This window comes from Syngnathus typhle, linkage group LG1 (genome assembly GCF_033458585.1).
Source record: "Syngnathus typhle isolate RoL2023-S1 ecotype Sweden linkage group LG1, RoL_Styp_1.0, whole genome shotgun sequence".
Lineage (NCBI taxonomy): Eukaryota > Metazoa > Chordata > Actinopteri > Syngnathiformes > Syngnathidae > Syngnathus > Syngnathus typhle.
In genome coordinates this window covers 5,786,285-5,807,546 of record NC_083738.1, presented here as the reverse complement: position 1 = coordinate 5,807,546, position 21,262 = coordinate 5,786,285, and the positions used below count along the sequence as shown (strand labels likewise).

At 42.5% G+C, this 21,262-nt stretch overlaps 1 protein-coding gene across 2 annotated transcripts in view; it reads right to left on the bottom strand.

Annotated features, from left to right (window-relative positions):
- LOC133161945 (serine/threonine-protein phosphatase 2A 55 kDa regulatory subunit B beta isoform) overlaps positions 1 to 21,262 on the bottom strand; it is a 55,354-nt gene that overhangs the window by 23,768 nt on the left and 10,324 nt on the right. The window contains exon 1 of one of the 2 annotated variants that reach the window (XM_061290708.1): positions 4,682 to 5,231. The exons of the other annotated variant lie outside the window; for it this stretch is intronic. Coding sequence (XP_061146692.1) covers positions 4,682 to 4,751 — 70 coding nt within the window. The 5' untranslated portion in view covers positions 4,752 to 5,231. Of the gene's footprint in view, positions 1 to 4,681; positions 5,232 to 21,262 lie in introns of those variants that run through there. 2 annotated transcript variants of the gene reach the window in all.

Below are 21,262 nucleotides of genomic sequence, written 5' to 3'. Positions count from 1 at the left end.
AAACTAAAGCATCGGTGTCAAACTTTAGGGATCCATAAAGCCATCTCTGATTGAATTTTGTTGTTGACCTGTTTTAAGTGATGTGGAATTGTTTTGGAGCAATGACACACACACACACACACACACACACACACACACACACACACGACTCCTCTATGTATGCTTATTTGAGCTCAAGCCAACGCTGGCATCAAAACAGAAGCTCAGGATATTCAGAGCAACATGCTTCCATTACATTATCAGTGCTATTTATCTATTTGTCCATGTTGTACACCACAGATCCTGTTTATGGATACAGCGGCTGGGAGCTTTACCAGCTGACTTAGAAAAAAAGGCGACCGCACCCTTTTACAAGGCACATTTCTAGCCTGCTGCCTACAGGCGAGTGATCCATAATACCATCAGTGACAACGAAACACTTGGGGAAAAAACTTTTCATTAATTCTCCACATAGTCAATCAAGGAAATGTATTCAAATAATTTTAAAAACCCAGTTATTTTTTAAAACATTGTATTTGCCATTTTTATGTGACAACACTGAAGAATCGACCCTACTACAACGTCAAGTGGTCAGTGTACTGCTTGTGTAACAGTGTAAATATACTGTCGCCTCAAGAAAACGGGAATTCAACACACAGCTATTGAAGTCTAAGCCACTGGCAACAAAAGTGAGTATAAAAGTGAGAATGATGAAATCATGTTCCAAGTTTAAAAAATGTGTGGCCAGTGGCCACCAATATTCTCTCACACTGCTTTAAAGGCATGGAATATCCTCAAGAGGGGAAAAAATTGAATTATCGCCTGTACATTTGGAAATGAACCTAAGATTAGAGGTCGACCAGCGTACCAGAACCAATTGTGTTTGGCCTTTAAGATTCCACTCTATCAACACATGCGGCATATCAAGCGTCAATTCATTTATTATTTTTCTGTCAAGAATAAACAGTTGATCACAGCATCCTTTCAGAGGCACGTTACAAAAGAGATCAATTGGAATTTTGAGCAAACCCTGCTGCTAACCCACTGGCGTGGCAACCATACGATTAAGGGCTTTATTCCGCTTTGTGAGCTCCACACAAAGCAAAAGAGCATAAAGCAAATATGTTCATGAGGAGCATGACTCTTTGTAAAAATCTGATGTGAACAAGCTAATTAACCTGGTTTCTCCTCCATCAGCCCCATGAGAGCGATGCGGCGTCTTTTGTCCTTTCGTGCATGTGTGTGTGTGTTTTGTGGTGTTGTGCATCGCCACGCTCCATAGAGGGATGGGTGAAATGGGTGTCACTGCCTCATTTCTCCAACTTCATTAACACATGGCAAATGACTGGAGACACAACATAGGACAGACGAAGCCAGTGATAAATTTAAGCACATTTTAAACTCCAAAAAGGCTTTCTAACCTTTTTGGATGATTCTGCATGGAAATTTGTGGTGGAATGGAGGGAGGAGTGATGTATTAAGGGGGGGAAACGGGGGCACAGTGAATTTTAATCCACCAACAAAACAAAAGCCGCCTCTCGCTTTCCATCTGAAATCCTTTCATCTCGTCTTCAAGGGCGAAGGAATCAAAGATGAGATGTCTGCAGGAGAGTCGCAAATTGTGTTTCTACATTGACTTAATCACCAGAATAGAAAAGACACAGCAATCTGCTATCTAAATGTGCTCATGCATTCATCCATTGTTGAGCTCGGAAGGGTCGAACAGTTCAGCCTTCTCGCTAGCAGCACCAAAGCGAACCCATCGCCTAGCTGACCAAGAAACGGGCACAGAACTGAGATAGAAATATATATATTTGCAATTATGGAGCTATGGAGCCTCGGGTACGCTTTCATAAATTCTCATTAAATTTTCATGGAGGTGCAGACTTAATAAGAAGCTAATCAGGGCAAGAAAGCAGCTGCTGGATAAGGAGTGCGACTTGCCCCAACTTCACAGCTTGCCATTAAGACCCCCCCCCCCCTCATCTGCTCCATACGCACACACACATTATTCGACTGGCACTACATGGCGAGGCGAGGTGTTATGAACGTTTCGCGGTGAATAATGGATGGGACCTCGGGGTATGGTGGACTAAGTCTTTTCATGCCGGGGTCCTAAAGTGTAGCCCCCGGCCGTTTGCCTTGGCACAGGCAAGCTGAGCTGCTGCTGCTCTCGCAAGCGGGAGCAATCAAGATTGGGAGCTCTGTGATACGGGGGCTGCCTCAGCATTCAGTGTGATGAAGGCTTCACATCACACAACGCCTTGTAAGCGTATGAATAAGATGCGAAAAAGTAGGGGGCCGGGGAGAGATGGCGGAAAGGATTACGTGTGTCCTACCAAAAGATTTTCAGGTTATTCTTGCGTAAAGGAGCAAAAATCAATACCAAAGTCGACATTAGGCTACGTCCTGCCTTACAGTAAGGAAGCTATTCAGATCTCTTTTTTTTAATTTTTTATTACCCTTTTAGGTTGAGACTATTAAATTGATCACTGGTCTGTATTGTCAGGGCATAACATTAAATTTGCGCTCACATTAACAGGCAGACATGCAGTCATGAATCCAATAGCCATTTATCCAGTTGTCATTATCCATCGATGTGCCATCTGCAGGTGGCTGCTGCAGGGTCTAGCAAACCAGACCATAATATCATTTTCCTCCATTGAAATAATGCTGATGCTCAGACAGGAGGTGCGTAAAGTGACTGGGAATGTATAGGTGCTGACATCTCGTCTCATCAGTGTAACTGGCCACAGACTCAGCCAGGCATGGGATTGGTGCAAGGCAAAGGTCAGCGCCATTGACATCATTAAAATGTGACATCATTACAGGCTCCTGCTGCTATGGACAAGCATAGGGTGTTGAGGGTGGGGGGTCGGAAGGGGTGGCAGTCAAGCTCGCTTACCACTCATCAGAGACTTGTCTTTGTGTGTGTGCGTGTGTGTGCGCGCGTGTGTGTGTGCGCGTGCGTGCGTGTGTGTTTGTGTGCATCTGTGTGTGGTCTGAATGGGCTAGGCCTGATGGAACACGCGTGTGTGTGAATCATGAGGACTAGATGTAGACCCTGACACCTGCTCTTTTTTGGCTGAAGTCTGACTTCATATCACTTAGGGAAAGCAAGGAAAGGACAAATAGACACACGCACACCCACTCGTGATCTATGAGCTGTGACGATCATAAATTAAAGCAATAAAATGAAACAAAAGTAGTCTCGGTGTGTTTGAAAAGCACAGATGGGCCACAGGCTGGGCAACGTTTACAACCTGTGTCCTTCTCATCCACCTTCTTTTGACAAAACAAGGAAAAGCCTGGGACTCATTTGAAGGTGTCAGACGAAATCACCAGCTGGAAGAAGCTCCAGTATTTATTCTCGACGCAAACAAAGATATCCATTACGTCCACCCTCAACTTCACACTCTCCTGCTCTGGGTGTATGAGGAATCCCAGTCAGCCAGTACCTCAACTACATTGAAATAAAAATACTGTATTTCAGCCTTTGCCACTCCTGTAGCCTCAGTGTGGCTTTTGAGCCACCCTGCAAATCAGCACATGCCCAGGAACAAAATTTATCGTTCAAAAATGCGCCAAAAAACACTTAGGCTGTATCTAAAATGAAAGCCTGGAAAGCCGTGTGTCAAAAAAATTATTATCTAAATTCAAATAAATAAATTAAAATACGATGAGAAATCTGATCGCCTAATAGCCTGTGATTCATCCCCTACTTTTTAATCCCACGCAATCTACCCACATTTCCATCGCGACTGACCAGGAGATCGCGATTGACGTATTGGGCACCCCTGCTGTACGTTATATATAAAAAAAACTTCAAAATCACTATTAAAATGATGCATGGCATCATGCCCCATTTAGTTAATTGCTGCAAGTTATTATTGTTATTTTACCCATCCCACCTCAGCCATGAAAATGTACAAACCAATCTGCATAATTATGGAGGCAGAGCAAGACGAATGATTTGATGAATGAATGTCTTTAGCTGAAATGTTTTTATGTTGAGCGCGCAGCTTGCCCAAATGATTGGTGGAACATGAGGGAACTATTAAGCATCAAACGGTTAACAGGCAGATAATCAAGAGCCTGATGCGTGGTCATGGAGGATAACACGCACACACAGGAGCAGCAATTATTGGTCTGAAGCAGCAATAACAGCTATTGTTCAATGCTCTTTTAACAGTGTATGTGCTTGCGCATGCAAAGGAAAAAATGAGGGAGTGAGAGTGAGACATTTATTGCTTCCATTTTCTCTGAAATCAAAATGATACAAATGATTCCTCACTCTATTATATCAGCACTGAACGAAGCAATGGACAAGCTAAAAAACTAGTTAGGACAAATTTAGACTTTTGTTTTCTTGCTTCATAATATGCGTCATTCTTTATTCAGGATCTTCCACAGCATCAAGTGTTCACAATGGACTCCTTGGAAGATTTATCCCCCTATGCTTAGGCGGTCGTCCACACAGATTACAGCGTGGCTCATCCTAAAATAACCTGACTGCCTGGACAGCACCTTATCATCTTTAATTTCCCCCCAGGCAACTCCCTGATGATGCTTCGTGTGAATGCTACCTTGTGTTATCACATTAGGAGAGTGACTAGACAAATGTAATTGATTTCTTAATTAAGATAAAAATAAATAAAAAAGAACCACGCATACGCACAGTGAAGGGCTATTATTGAAATACCTTCTGTTGCATAGTTGTGGTCGCGAAGGAAGCTGCTGTTAATTTTGCGGGTGTCGCTCTCCTCCTCCATTGATAAATCGGCTGCTTGGAGATCCTGACAGCGGCAGACCTCTCTCCCATCCTGGCAAGGTACCGTCAGCAGGCGGGCCGTGGAACCAGCGGGGCGCCTGTCATGGCTCCAGATCTGTGGTGGAACGACTGCGATCAAATAGTCGACTCACTGATCAGGTGATGTTCCCCACGTCAAAACGCATCAAACGGTGCCCGGTGGCGCTTCGAATAATTGTTCCGCAGCCTCTTCTTCAATGTAAGTGCTTTTGAAATGTCGTCCTCTGCTTCACGTTAATCGCCATTGAATGATGCGCGACAAAAAAAAAAATGGAGAAAAATCTCAAGTGAAGGTGTTGCGGCGCAGTCATAAATCTCCTTTCCAGGATTTGACTTCAGGTCTCGGATGACTCTGCTGCCACCTCCCAGAGCCAGCAGGGCGGGGGGGATTATGAGCCAACACAGCTAGCTCTCTCCTGTATTGCCAAGTTCGTCACCCCTACGGTGATTTCGTTACAATTCATCCGAGTCGAAAACGGCCGTCTTGTTCTCATTCACGGACGGAGCTGACTCACTATGCATGCAGGGAACCGCACTCACGCGCGCGCGCTGCTGCCCCCGCACTTTAGCAGCCCCTCCCATGCAGGCTGGGAGACACGCAGACGCAAACTGCTAATGTGATATGCTGATGACCACTAGTCACGATAGCGCGTATTAAGCTGACAGCAGCCTTATGTTCTGGTAGCAGGTTGCCTCTTAAACCCTGCTCGACCATTTATAAACCCTTCTGCACGGGCCAACTACTCTCGCTGCACGTTTCTCCAATTCATGGCATTTGAAATGAACATTCATTAGGGAAACTTGTAGGAAGTGGCACTTTTAGGTCCTAATGTTTTGGGGTGAAATGATCAAAGTGTCACAGGCACCTTAAGGTGAATGATGGTACTGACTTGGACGTCCCTTGGTTTTGTATTCACTAACGCATAGGGTACAAGCAAGGGAACAATATGCAACATAAAACTGCTGAGGTTATGTGGGAATATAAAAATGAAAGTTCAACAGTTTACTCTTCCTTTTAAGAAAATGCACTGTTGGTGATCATTCTTGTAGCAGGAAATGAAGGATGCAGTTAAGTGCAACAGTGACATTTTGAATAAAGTCAATTATTATGACATAGAAACACCACTAATGACATTAGCTCTGGTTCATTAAGCTGTTTAAATTCTGCTTCAAATTGTCTTTACTGCCCACGAGCCAGATGTCTTGTACTTTTTCTTTACTGATAAGGCGTGTGGCTCGTTACACTTCATGTCACTTACCTATGACGTTCTGTGTTAATAATCGCTCATCGAACTTGCAGTTCCACACCCGCAAATTCACATATTCATCAATGATTTTTTTGTCATCTATTTTTGGGGAGCAGGGGTTGGAAGGCAACCTGGGCGTTAATCGTGGGCCCTATCCCTGTGAATAGCAGGTGTCCACTGGGCATAATGGCCCCTACATTTACTGACTCTAAAGTTGCATGAAAAATGCCATCACACGAGATCACATGGCTCACACGCCCTCAAAATACGTTTGAGAAGGTTTGAGGTCAAGGTTCTGTGCCAGTTGTCCAGGTGAACACAGACTACACTGAAAAGCTGTTCAAAACAGATACGTCAGCAACAACCTGATCCTTAAACACAGATGAAACTTTCATTCACCATTTTGCATTCACCATTTTGCAGAAGATGTGAATGCACATGTATTCAGTTTTGATTCAGTCACTAAAATGTTAGTAGCAGCATGCAAGGCTCTATTGCATAGGTGTCAAACTCAAGGCCCGGAGCCGGATCTGGCCCGCCATGTCATTCCATATGGCCCACAAGATCGAATTAAGTCAACTCCCATGGTTCTTGCTAAAATCTGTACCATAATTCTTAATTTGCATGTGCAATAAATAATAACGTTGAGATTTTTTTTTACTCTTTTTACAGTAATTTGAACTATAACTGGAGAAAATCTTAGTTCTGATTCCAAAACTAGTACCATGATTTCCCATGCATAATGCGCAAAATGTACCGTATTTTGCGCCCTATTAGGCGCACCGGGTTATAAGGCGCACCTTCAATGAACGGCCCATTTTAAAACTTTGTCCATATATAAGGCGCACCGGACTATAAGGCGCATAAAATAGAAGCGTTACTGCAACAAACTGAGGTTGACTAGGGTTGCGGTATGCACCCACTAGCCAATAACCAACGAGCCCTCTGTAAACAATCGCGTTTCTCAAACGATCTATAAAATGATCGGAACTGACTAAAGTTCGCTTTAACGCATTGGTACCACTTACCTATGTTTCCCTTCCATATCGATCCGTAGATTTACCCGAAACATTAACAGAGCAGCTTAATTTGACATGAAATAGCCTCACGCGTATAGCAGCTATCGTTATAGCATTAGCCATCCGCAATTTCCTATGAGCCTCAGCTCGCAATCTCCCATGAGCCTCAGCAAAGTGTAAACAATCGCGTTTCTCAAACGATCTCCTATAAAATGATCAGAACTGACTAAAGTTCGATCTAACGCAGTGGTACTACTTACCTATGTTCCCCTTCCATATCCATCCATTTTCTTCATCAATTCATCAGTTGATCTATATATAAGGCGCACCGGCCTATAAGGCGCACTGTCGACTTTTGATAAAAAAATTGGTTTTTAGGTGCGCCTTATAGGGCGGAAAATACGGTAACTAATTTATTGTCTTAAAATCTGGGGTGTGCATTATGCATGGGTACAACAATTTTTGAAGAAAATCTCCCTCGAAATAAAACTTGAAATCACACCTTTCTTCTTGTTTGTTGTCAATCGCGCATCGCATTCAGCCATCCTGCCCAACACACTTAGTCAGTAAAATTCATAATTGACCACACATCGTTTGATGCGATGATGCAATCCTTGATGGTGTGTTATTGTCAAATATTGTTTGTTTTTTAATCTCCATCGCAGACCGGATATCATACGGAGGCCGCCATGACAGTATGCGCAGAACGGATGCGCAAGACACGTCAGCTATATAAAGAGCGAGAGTTCAGTTCTCTACCTATTCACAGTTTAATTAGCAGTTTCAATCAGCAAATAACAAAATGCGTATTACAGGTAATATTTTATTTCACAACACTTTGCCTTGTTCCTTTCTTCTCTGCTGTTCACTTCAAACACGCTCCATACGAACACAATGCTCTCGTATCAGACGCTTGCTCGATCACCTGCTCGTTTGCTGTCACAATGTACCCTACACAAATCCGAAACATTTCTTCTCTATCGAGTTTGCTAGCGCATGCGCAGTGATACTGACCGGCAGAATAACATCCGGTTGTTACCAAAGATGATCTTTTTTCAGAAATAATTTTACGTTTACGGACTTAAGTAAGAGTCAAAATTTGGGTGCGTATTATACATGGGTACAGGCTTTTTTCCAGCATCGACGTCCCATTTTTAGGGTGCGTATTATGCACGGGGGCGTATTTTGCATGGAAAATCACGGTAATCAATCTATTAGGTGTGTATATGTAATAATACGAGACAATTAAACATTTATTTGGTATCACTGTCATGACGGCGCTCTGATGAAAGTCGTAACGACGAAGTGGCGCACGATAAAAATGATTTTGACACCCGTGCTAGTATTGTTACTTTTTCTAAAGAGACATTCGTACCGTATTCCTTCAGAAAAGAGAACAGAAGCTTTCAGAAAAAGTGCCTGGTAGTGTATTCAAAGAAATGTAAGCACAAAGGCAGAAAAACGTGTTTGTTAAGAAAAGAGGATGCAAAAAAATAAAAACAAAGGAGCCCAGACGCTGATTAATTAGATTAGCAGGGCTGCCGTCTACAGCTCAAATTCGAAAGATCTCATTTACAGTTTAATAATGTCACTATGCACCCACTCCTGGGCCTCCCATAATCTTTGACGGCTCTTTGTGGATGTGAGAGAAGCATTGCATCCCTGCTCTTATCTGCTAATTTAAAGCTAAATCTTTTCGCTTCCACAAAGGGACTAGGTATCACCCCTCGTGCGAGCCTCCCCCCCAGTACAAAGCAGCAGTAGCAACAGCAATAAAGGGATTGGGGACCCCCCTCTCTTAAATGCATTAGCTCTCTAATCCACAGGACCATTTGCTCATCAGATCCTCTGCTACACCTCTAATGGGAATCTGGCTGTGAGTAAAGGAGGCTTTAAAAAAAAAGAGAAAAAAACAGTTCCTTTCAACCTATGCTATTTTACACACCATCAACCTGCACCTTCACTGGAATACATTATCGGGTATTATCCATGCAGGGAATAATAAAAGCTGTTGGAGAATTGGGAGGTTGTGTGCTTCCCTCTCTACAGTCCTCTGCTCCCATAATGAAATTTGTGGAAAAACGCTTCCATCCTTGACCTCTCGGATCTGACTGAGTGGTCCGCGGTGTTTCCCGGCTCTATCAATATTTAAACAGGATCTCCAAGGACAATAGAGATACTCTGCCACGGAGAAGTCAGCTGAGTTCCAGTTGAGCTGCGCAAGTGAATGGAATTGATATCAGTTAGACAATGCTGAAATCACTTGCACAATATGCACACTTGTGCACATATATTTCAATCAGATCTCCTCTCATCAATTCCGCCCACCCCCTCGCACTTGTCTCGAGACGGTTGCAAATGTGACGGCACCAAATGGCCGCCGGACTAAAGGGAAGTGGCTCAGAACAATAACACTGTTCCTCGTAAATTGGCCCCCTTACATGACCTAAGATCGATAACCATTTTCTCATGAAGGACCTCAAGTTCTGCATCCCATGGCTCATTACTCCTTCCTTCACTTTCTCATTGCACTGCACGTCTGCTGGGTAAAGACCTGTGACAGCGCATCTATACGGCATGGCCGCTGTGCTTCACCCTTGCAGGAAATCCTCAGGGGGGCGCAAAGGAAAATTGGAAAGCGTGTCCTCAATTCTCCTCGACAAAGTGGGTTAAATTAGATTCTACCGGTCCAAACGTATATCGGGACAATCACAGAGCATGATATTTTAGTCATGCTCAATTGCTTTCCTTGATGGGAGGTAATTGCTTGACTCAGGGATTCGAGTGCAAGGGCGCTGTCTACATACCAACCAACATACTGTAGGTGCACATCGTATGTAGGCGTAGGAACATCAGCACTGACAGCCCACATTCACTTAAAATTTCGTCCAGATAAGTGTAGCAAGGCAATTTAAGAACCACAGAGATTGTAGAATCATAACATAGAAAAAGATATGCTTTACTATGCCAATATACTACAAGCCAAGAGTGTACACTGACTAGTCACTTATGATCATTATTATTATTATCATTATTATTATCATTATTATTATCATCATTATTATTATTATTATTGTTATTGCACTGCTTGTCCTGTTCAGGATCAAAGATGAGTTGGCATTTATCTCAGGTGGTTGCATGCATGTTTTGGGAATGTGGCAGGAAACTGGACAGGAAGAGCAAGCAAACACCATATAAAAACCTCTGAACTGAGATACAAACCAAGAACCATTAACAATGAGGCGGTCGTGGTCTCTACATTCCACGCTATCCATTCACATTACACCGACAATATGAAAAAAATTAGTCTTTAATTAGTCAAAAAGCAAGCCTGGAGAAACCCACAACTCCAAAAGCTGCAATTTAACAACTACGCAATGTGTGCTGGGTTAATGCGAGTGTTTTGTCCTGCTAAATAACACCACAGCACAACCATAATCGACTGTCTCAGTTATTTTGTTCACGTGACATTGGCTGGTAGAAAACTAGAAACGTCACAAATTTGGAGAGGGTGGTAAAAAAGTTGATCCTAGTCCAGGTGTATGAAAATTGACTTATTCTCCAAAACCAAACAAAAGTGAAACAAAACACTTTGAAACAATCGTGAACCAAAGTCTAAACACAAGTAAAGATTCTTAAGTAACAAAACACACAGTAGGAATAGAATCACCATAACTCTGAACATGACAAGACTCCGGAATGTGATAGCGGAAACAATAAAGAGACAAAGACAAAAAGAAACCAGGGAACTAAATACAAGTAAGACAATGAGGAACAACTGGACAAGACACGGGTGGATGAAGAAGCTGATTCTGAAACACGAGGGACAAGGCGAACACAAAATCCTAATGAGCAAGAAAAAGGAGGCACAGGAAAACAATTCATCTTGACCGAAATAATTCTATATTCTCACTTGAATCAATCTTACGTCCCTATTCATGTTGCTAACATTCTTTTTTTCGGTGACTTCAGTGAGATTGCAATTAACAATAATAAAGGCAGCTTTTCTTCAGTAAACATTGACTCGAAATACAGAAGAAATCATAACAATCAAATCACAAGTCAGAAATAGTGCAAGAGGTTAAGATTTAAAAACTTGAAATACATAAAGCTAATTTGGTATCGCATTTTTTAGTTATTCAACTGTACAATGATCAATGTAAAAACGCTTGTAGTTTTTTGCATGATTACCAGGTGACAGATCTCCTCTGTGTTATCAAACAAATGAGGATGATTATCATTTAGTAGCATGAGATTGGACGAGCAAACATGCATTGCCTTCCATTAACTATGCAACCCACCCTGGCATTAAAAGGAGCTCAACACATGGGGGTAATAGGATTGCCCTGCCAGCCCATCTGTCAGGGGACTGAGCAGCAGCAAAGCCCAGCGACCAAGCACCCTGGCCCGGATCCACCTGCTCAGTCTGTCCTGGCTTTGCACTTTGCTCCGGAGATTTTTACTCAGCATTAAAACCTAACCCTCGGGCGCGCGCTCAGCCAAGTGTGTAAGGAAACATGGGGGAGTTTGTTAGCTTCTAGAGATGATGTGCTGCTGTACTGTTGTGCTAATAGAGTATGGACGGAGCTGGATGGCAGAGTGTGAGTCGAGGAGGGGGAGGTAAGGAGATTGAGAAGTGAAGAGGAGAAAGATATAAAGGGAGGGGTAGCTAGTTTTGGTATGGGCATTAAATCAAGCCTACAGGCTGTGCCTAAACCAGCAGGTTTTACTCTTGCTGCCATTCCAATTACATCAGCATGTGACTAATGCTCCATTGCTCAGAGTCTTCAGACCAGCAGGATTGGATCCCCCACACCCCCACCACTCTACTTTCCCCTCCCCCCAAATCCCCATCTCCAACTCCCTTGATGGTGAATTAATTGAAAAGAATGCATGTACAATCATTAGCTCAGGATGAAACACTCTGGGACAAAATTCATCAAATGCACAGATTGTGTTTTGGGCTTTGTGCACTCACCATGACCAAGAAAATATTAGCAGTAAAATGTAAATTGACAAACAGATTAGCCTAAAGGTGAAAAAGCACACACACGCGCGCGCGAACACACACAAACACACACATGCACGCTCACTGTGGATTTGTGGAAATATACACTCAACATCCAGAGTGGAAATGGTGCCACTTAAAGCACAAGAAAAATCATTTCATTGGACCTCTGCCGTTGCTAGGAAACTGCAACTCAATTGGCATTGCAATGCAGTACAACAGCTGTCAACATAATGGGACAATTAACATCTTCAAATGTCTTTATGTTGCTCATATTCATTTCAATAAAGGCCCAAACGTGTCCCAACATGTTTTATACCGGTCGGGTTAATGGGCTGAATATCAAGAACATGTTCTCAGAGGTTTCATCAATCAAATGATCAGCGATGCGTCCAGGGTAAAGGCACAGACAACAGTCAGAAGCATTTAGGTCTCTCAGAACACATGGACAAACCATGCATGTTGTTAAGCATGCTATATTTATCCAATAGCACTTTTATCTCTGGGCAGTTGTAAGATAGCCAAGTGGAAAGTGGGTTAAGCAGGTTAGAGACTGAATACAAAGCCACCGCCCCATACATTACATAAATGAACTCCCACACTCACATTCAGAACCATGGACAGTTCTCTGCACTGCAGCAATGAGAAAAGAACCCCCATTTGAACCTTGCCTTGTGATACGACAAAATGTTTTCCAGGTAAAGGTCACAGTTGGCTGATTTTTTGCTTTGACTTGCAAGCAAAAATTTGGCATTTATGTTGGCAGTGAACTTTACTCAAATCATTTTACATGCAGCACTTCGGCAAATGGTAAAACATTTGTCAAGAAAGAGGCCACATCTCCCAGTTAGGTTGATTGTCCAAATAAACATAAAACAAAGAGAATTGCTACGTGTTGTGTGTTTAAAACAACACTGTTTTGCCTTATAAAAGTCAATTCAACTTAATGTATTTAACATTTTAAGCAACGGATCTGTAAAAACAAATGGTGGAGCAACACATGCAGAAAATATACCAATACTCAGACTCTGTGTGTGTGTGTGTGTGTGTGTGTGTGCGTGCGTGTGCGTGTGTGGGCGCGCGCGCGTGCGTGTCTGTGTGTGATGTAATGCTCCTGAATGACAAAGGACAGCATGGACTCAAGAAGCAAATGTTGTATGGATGGACAGGCGGACGGACGGACAGATTGATGGGTACATGAATGAATAAATTAAATAATTAATAAATAAATAAATGTATTAATTACCGTTTTTTCCGTGTATAGTGCGCCCCCATGTATAGTACGCACCCCTAAAAATGGCATGCTGATTCTGGAAAAAAGCTTGTACCCATGTATAATACGCACCCAATTTTTATGAATTTTTAAAAAAAAAATTTTTTAATTATTATTATTATTATTTTTTTTTCAAGTCCCAATGATCGTCACACACGCAGGGAGGCAATGGGTCCCATTTTTATAGTCTTTGGTATGGTCTTAACTAGGCTGGATGTAATTTTTTTTGTTGGCGTTGATTTCTCCGACTGCCCGTAAACGCACCACCGCGCTCCGTGCGCGCACGGGACAGCAAACAAGCAGGTGATCGAGGAAGCGTCTGATACGAGAGCATTGCGGTCGCATGGAGCGTGTTTGAAGTGAACAGCAGAGAAGGAAGGAACAAGGCAAAGTGTTGTGAAATAAAATATTACCTGTAATACGGATTTAGGTAGAGAACTGAACTCTCGCTCTTTATATAGCTGACGTGTCTTGCACATCCGTTCTGCGCATCTGTAATGGCGGCCTCCGTATGATACCGGTTTGCGTGTGTGCGAGAGAGAGAGTGCGAGAGAGAACGCTCAACCGTAGCGCGCCGCCGACCGCCCAACTGCACCGCGCTGGTCGATTATTGTGACAGAGCCGTCGCTGAAATTTAGAAGATATTTTTAAAGTCCTGATGTACTTTCTAAAATTTAAGTGGACCTCAGTGCGCACTGCGCAGGGAGCTTAATTTGGTGCGGTCGGCAACCGCAGCGCGCCGGGCGCCCACTGTCGCATTGCTTAAAGAGCGCCTTTGTGTTTTAGGATGAACAGCAGAGACCAAAGGAAAGGAACAAGGCAAAGTGTTGTGAAATAAAATATTACCTGTAATACGCATTTTGTTATTTGCTGATTGAAACTGCTAATTAATCTGTGAATTGAAACTAATAGGAAGAAAAAAACTCTCGCTCTTTATATAGCTGACGTGTCTTGCGCATCCGTTCTGTGCATTTTATTTCACAACACTTTGCCTTGTTCCTTTCTTCTCTGCTGTTCACTTCAAACACGCTCCATGCGACCGCAATGCTCTCGTATCAGACAAGGCTTGCTCGATCACCTGCTCGTTTGCTGTCCCGTGCGCGCACGGAGCGCGGTGGTGCGTTTACGGGCAGTCGGAGAAATCAACGCCAACAAAAAAAATTACATCCAGCCTAGTTAAGACCATACCAAAGACTATAAAAATGGGACCCATTGCCTCCCTACGTGTGTGACGATCATTGGGACTTAAAAAAAAAAAAAGAAAAAAAAAAAAATTTAAAAAAAAAAAAAAAAATTTTTTTTTTGTACCCATGTATAATGCGCACCCCAGATTTTAGGACAATAAATTAGTTAAATTTTGCGCACTATACACGGAAAAAAACGGTAATACCGTTTTTACAGGGAGGAAATGACATAGGGCTAAACAACATCGTTGGCAAGTGAAATTGTTCCCTGATGGAAAACAAAAATCAATCAATACAGTTTGTCGGGCTGGAAAACAAAAATCAGTCAATACAGTTTGTCGGGCATCTGGTGTGTACTGCTGGTTTCCAGCTGTTGAACCAAGATTGAATTAACAGCTAAAAAAATACAACCACCGGCTACCAGAGTGACTAATGATATTCAAACGTTTCTGTGTCGCTGAGAAGGAGGAGCAGCTCTTTTTCTCCGCTCCAAAAAAACATTGTGAACAAACGCATGGGAAACAATGCGATATTATGCAGTTGGTCTTAACCTAGCATTAGGACACTATTTTTGTTCTAAGTGCAAGTCAGCTACAGAGAGATGTCTAACTGTGTGGAGGCGGGTTAGACTGAGTGTTGATATATTTTAAAAGGTGGGCAAGGTGGCAAATTTGAAAACAACTGGTTGGATTCACCCCAACCAAAGTGGCTCATCTCATTCCCTTTATGTGTGACACACTAGGGCACACTGATAATTCTTGACATTAGAGAAGATTTGCTTGACTCAGGGAGCAGGTCAAAGCAAGCAAAGTGTCTTTATAAGGAACAGCAAAAAGACTTCTGCAAGCAGACGTAAATCTGGTCAGCCAAATTACAGATCCGTGCTGTGAAATGGGGATCGGCTCTCATTATGGAGAAATACAAGGTATTTAAGTCACAATAGGAGGCAAAAAAATTGACAAAAATATCCACCAAAAAACAAAGGTAGGCAATTAAAGGCCAGTGCATGTCTGTTTAACTTGGATGTATATATTTACACTTTCTTATGGTTTAAAATAACTAATTTGATCAATTTTGTTTGGTCTAAAATAAACTTACATTATCATAATGTTTAAAATAATTTCATTTGTCTAATTTGTTTACATTTAAACATTATCTTGTTTTGTTTCGAAACACAAATGACTGCTTGAGTAACGGTGATTTTAATTATCACCAAAATAATCGGGATTAATATTTTTTGTAATCAAGCAGCCCTTGTTCAAACCCCTTTTAAAAAAAAAAATATTAATAGTTTTTTTAATGTTCTACTCATAGACAGTGAATGTCTCTGACATCTTACGGGAATGGCGGAATACATCCCACTTATTAGGAGGGTCCAATATTTACAGCCAGTGCAATTTAAGAATGCCCACTAAACTGTCACCAGTTTTGTACATAAAAGAACCCCTAAAAGACAGGGATGTTTCCTTTGGTCTCATTTAGTATTTTTTGGTTGAAGAACAAATCAATATTACAAAAAATGGATTTATCAGGCAGCTCGGTGGAGCACTGGCTAGCACGTCCCCCTCACAGTAAGGAGGGTGCGGGTTCGATTCCACCTCCAGCCCTCCCTGTGTGGAGTTTGCATGTTCTCCCCGTGTCCGCGTGGGTTTTCTCCGGGCACTCCTGTTTCCTCCCAAAAACATAGGGAGGCCGATTGAGCGCTCCAGATTGCCCCTAGGTGTGAGTGCGTGTGCGGACGGTTGTTCGTCTCTGTGTTCCCTGCGATTGGCTGGCAACCGGTTCAGGGTGTCCCCCACCTACTGCCCGATGACAGCTGGGATAGGCTCCGGCAAGCCCGCGACCCCCGTGGGGATAAAGCGGTACAGAAAATGGATGGATGGATGATTTTATCAACTAATGAACGATTGTATTTTATGTATACAACATGCGGTATACATGTTCAAACTGCTGCTAAAAGTGTGTGTGAGACGCCAACTGCCACATCCCCTTTTAGTACCAACACGCTGCCATGGAGGTTTTCCCTCCAGCCATTCAGACATGTTCAAACCATTCCCTTGTGACCACTGAGCATGTTTTCAGTGCACCTCGGACCAAGAACTCTCTCCCACGCAAATACAATACACACAGCTTTATTACAATAGTCCACAAAGCAGTCTGTAAATAAAAAAGGCAAACACTTGCGAGCTTGTCTCATTTAGAGGCTGTAATCTCCAAGAAAATCCCATTTGGCAGAGCAGCTGCCAGCGTGGATCACAGACTGGAGTTTGGGTGCCCACAGGGTGGCAAGCTGTCCAGCCACACTTTTCTCTTTATTAGGGACACATACACACGCACTTGTTTTAATAGAAACATGTCACGGGATCAAAGAAACAGATTCTCACCGGGCAAAGATTTTAATTTTATTGCTTGTGTTATTGATCTGGCATGAGGGATCACGGTGGCAAAGTCACCTCTGGGAGTGGTTATTTGAAACATAGCAGTGTGAGCAGTATTGCTCGCAGCAACGGCCTGTCCATCTGCGTGTTTGTCATCTTGGCTGTTTGTTGACAAAATTGCCTGTTGTACGATAGCTGTCAGGGCACAAGTTATAACCGATGACTTGAGCTACAAATTATTCATACTGTCTTCATTTTGATTTGATCTTTATTAATTTGTCCAAACAATCAAAAGGCACAAATAGACAAACAATCAATCATGCTCATATTCAATTTGGAGTGTTCAATTGGCCTACCAAGCATGTTTTTGGGATGTGGGAGGAAACCGTAGTGCCCAGGGAAAACCTTTGCAGGCACAGGGAGAACATGCAAACTCCATACACGGAGGGCCGGAGGTGGAATCGAACCCGCACCCTCCTAAATATGAGGCTAACCACTGCGTCACCGTGCCGCCCTAATCAATATCATCTTAAAAGTATTTATTAGCAATTTAATTATGTATGTATATGTCTGAATGTATGTATGGATACGTGCGTGTGCGTGCGTGCGTGCGTGTGTGTGTGTGTGTATGTATGTATGTATGTATGTATGTATGTATGTATGTATGTTTGTATGTATGTATGGATGGATGTATGTATGTATGAACATATAAACAGTTGAACAATTGAACATTTATATATATTTGGTATTCTGTGGCTGTTTGTGTCAAGCTCACAGGGCGACTACAGTGTTGTTCATCATTAGAAGCAACTGCGGGAACAAAAGGTAAGAAAACGATCATTGGCGTTTGTATAGTGATTTTGCGCCCCCTTGTGGACTCATCCAAGATTTGTGCTCACTAAAAATGTCATGTATCTCAAGCACCGAGAGAGTGACAGAGAGGGAGATGGATCAAAGAAACTCACAAGGAAACACTTTTGATCTCTTTATCAAGCTAATGCTTAAAATAAAGGGAAAATTCCACGCATGGGAAAAAATTTGACTGTTGTTTATTTGAATATATTTTATTGGTATCTGGAACCCAAGCCTTTATGACTTCTCAAAGAAATAACAAAATAAAATGGCAATCGTCTGAGACTGCGCGCGGAGGGACTGGGCTGGCTCATTTTTAGCATACAAAAAGACAAGGATGCATGAGGGACAGCAACGCAATAACTAAGTGATACTGGACCACCATCGTCTGGTCAAAAAATGAATTACACCACACACTTGCACAGTATATTTGGCAACGCGATTAGGCGAGTTGTGGCCTTGACATGGTAAAGATTTAACAGTTGATAGCCTTGTGCGTGCTGCGTGCGTGCATGTGCGCGTGTGCGTGGATATACACGCACGTGTGTGTCCTCCCGGGCGAGGCCAACAGTAGCAATTTGGTTAGACTGATGTCACAGTAACAATTATAGATCCGTGTTTGATCTGCCTGTAGCCACACAGTATGCATAACTAATGCCCAGCAACACATGGAGAGAAAGGTGCCAGCTGAGGACTGGCAAGGAGAGCTCAGCACTGCATAAAGAGGCTTGGGGACAGGACCATGTATTCATATGCAAACATAGGGGTCAGGCACAGGCCCACCAGAAAGGTCCTTGACATATTCTGAGGACATCTCTGGCTGAGATAAGCCAGGTAAAGTGCAATGCATACGGAGAAATCGAGCAGTTATCGTAATATATCGGACTATAAGTCGCTCCGGAGTATAAGTCGCACCAGCCATAAAATGCCCAAAAATGTGAAAAAAAAACCACATATATAAGTCGCTCCGGAGTATAAGTCGCATTTTGGGGGGCAATTTATTCGACAAAATCCAGACAAGAACAGACAAGAACAGACAAGAACAGACAAGAACAGACATGAACGAGCAACAACAGGTTAAACGATACGGTATGCTAACATGACAAACACAAATGAGGAGCTGAGAACGGGCCTGACATAACATTCAGTTATTTAAAAAAAACTATCACGTAAAGAACACGTTTATAAAACCATCTGTGTCACTCCAATTTATTAAATCCATCGATCGTCCTTTGTCAACAATGCCGTGTGCCGCGCCGCAGTTCAAATTATTCCACAGGCCCATACGATATATAAACTATATTTTAAATAACTATCACATAAACAACAATATTATCAAACCATTTGTGTCACTCCAAATCATTAAATCCATCGATCAGATTTCTCATCCTTTATGTCATCCTGGTGACAGAGGACATGTCCAGAGGATATGGCGCTTTAAAGTGTTAATTACTTTATTTGATTTTTTCTCTCTATTTTTCATGTTTTGAATATGTTCAAGATAAAGATATCAAAGCATGTGAAGTGATCAACTATACTAAAAATAACATGTGAAGTGGTCAACTATACTTGTAAGTAAATGATGTGTTAATGATCAAGTAAAAAGTTGTGAAAAAAAACCCATATATAAGTCGCTCCTGAGTATAAGTCGCCCCCCCCACCCAAACTATGAAAAAAAAACGCAACTTATAGTAGGGAAATTACGGTATTTACATAAATGCAATCTTGGACTAATCACACTGGACAAATATTTATAACATAATAATAATGATTCAGATGCTTCACATGTCCCCATAGTGAAGAAAAGAATAACTTAAAAGAAGGGTTGATACTTTTTCATGGCACTGAATGTTGTCATGCACAAACCTCTAAATTAATGTTTTAAGTGAGTGTAAACAGTAAACAATCCCGGTGCTATTGAACAGCTTGGCCCAGTTGCACACTGTCAATACTAATGACATCAGGCCACAAAGTATCACTATGGTAACCTGGAGGCCCTAACCCTATCCTATCAGCCCTCTGTACAAGCGGAAACACTGGCGAAAAGTCAATGAATGGAGAGAGACAGTGAGGAGGCAGACTGGGAAAGTGATGACGCTGAAGAGTGAACCTAAGAAGCAAAAGAAAGCTATCAAAACCAAAATAAAAGAGGAAACAGGTGGTGTTAATAGGCCTTTGCCAAGTGCTTGGTATGGAAGGAGGCAACTCAGTGTGCCACAGCCAAGCCCAACATTCAACTCCTTGCCCCCTTAAATCTTCTCACTTATCTCCACCCCTCCCCCGACATCCATCCCCACCGCTCTGTCTGTCCAACCATTTCGACTATAGACTTGAGTAGCACTTTCGAGTTGACCAGATGGGCTTATTCACATATCCCCACCCCTAAGTGAGCTGCCATCTAAATCATTTCAATGCTATATACTGCCCTTTTGGGAAGCCATTTACATGTCCAACTTTTGGGAAAATACTGTATGCCCTAAACCAGAGATCACCAAACATTGCGAAAGCACCTACTTCTTGGGTACTGATTACTAATGATTATGAAATAACAAATTTGGTCAGATTACCTTTAATAATATTAATAAATATTATTATGAACCTAGGCAGCATTGTGACGCAGTGGTTAACATGTCCACCTCACAGTTCAGAGGGTGTGGGTTTGATTCCCGTCGATTGTCCTCCCTGTGTGGAGTTTGCATGTTCTCCCCGTGCCTGTGTGGGTTTTCCCCAGGAACTCCAGTTTACGTGTGCCCAATGATTGACTGATTGTAGCCTGCATCTCTCAGCTGGGATAGGCTCAGCCATGTTGCATCTTCACATTAAAAAATCATAAATTTGTATTTATCCTTGTTATTGCCAAAGTTGAACACAGTCCACTGCTCTGGTCTAAAAAAAGAAATCTCTCCAAAGGTAACACTGTAAAGCTCAAGTCCACATTTAAGTCTGTCATGAATGAGTGAAGCGGCGCGACCAAATGCAGCTTGGACCAGGGTTTATTGAAGGGAAGGGAGGTGGGCAAACAAAGACACAAGCGGGACAGAGACTCACGGACAGCAGACAGGCAAACAGAAGTCCACTCCGACACGGAACAGATTCCGACCGTGAGCCTCCACACAAGACCGGGGGAAATGGACGATCAGGACAGGAACACTAGGCGCAGGCGCGGACGGAAAGCAACAGTAGACACCGACGGGGAGAAACATACTGGCTGGGTTTCAGTACATGAGGGAGCAGGTGACAGACATTACGGTAATGAAGGGGTGTAGCTGAGGAAAGTTGCCGGCCGAGCGTCCTCTGGCACGGACGTGACAAAGTCCATCATAAAACATTTTTAAAGACACTCTAAAGTACTAAATAAAATTTCTCGGAAGAAAAATTATTTTGAACATGCATAAAATTGAGAGAACAGTACAAATTACAACAGACAAAATTGTGAAAACAGAACATCAAAACTATAGAAAACCAAACAGCAAACCAGAGTTGAAAATAACCAATACACCATTGGTAATAAC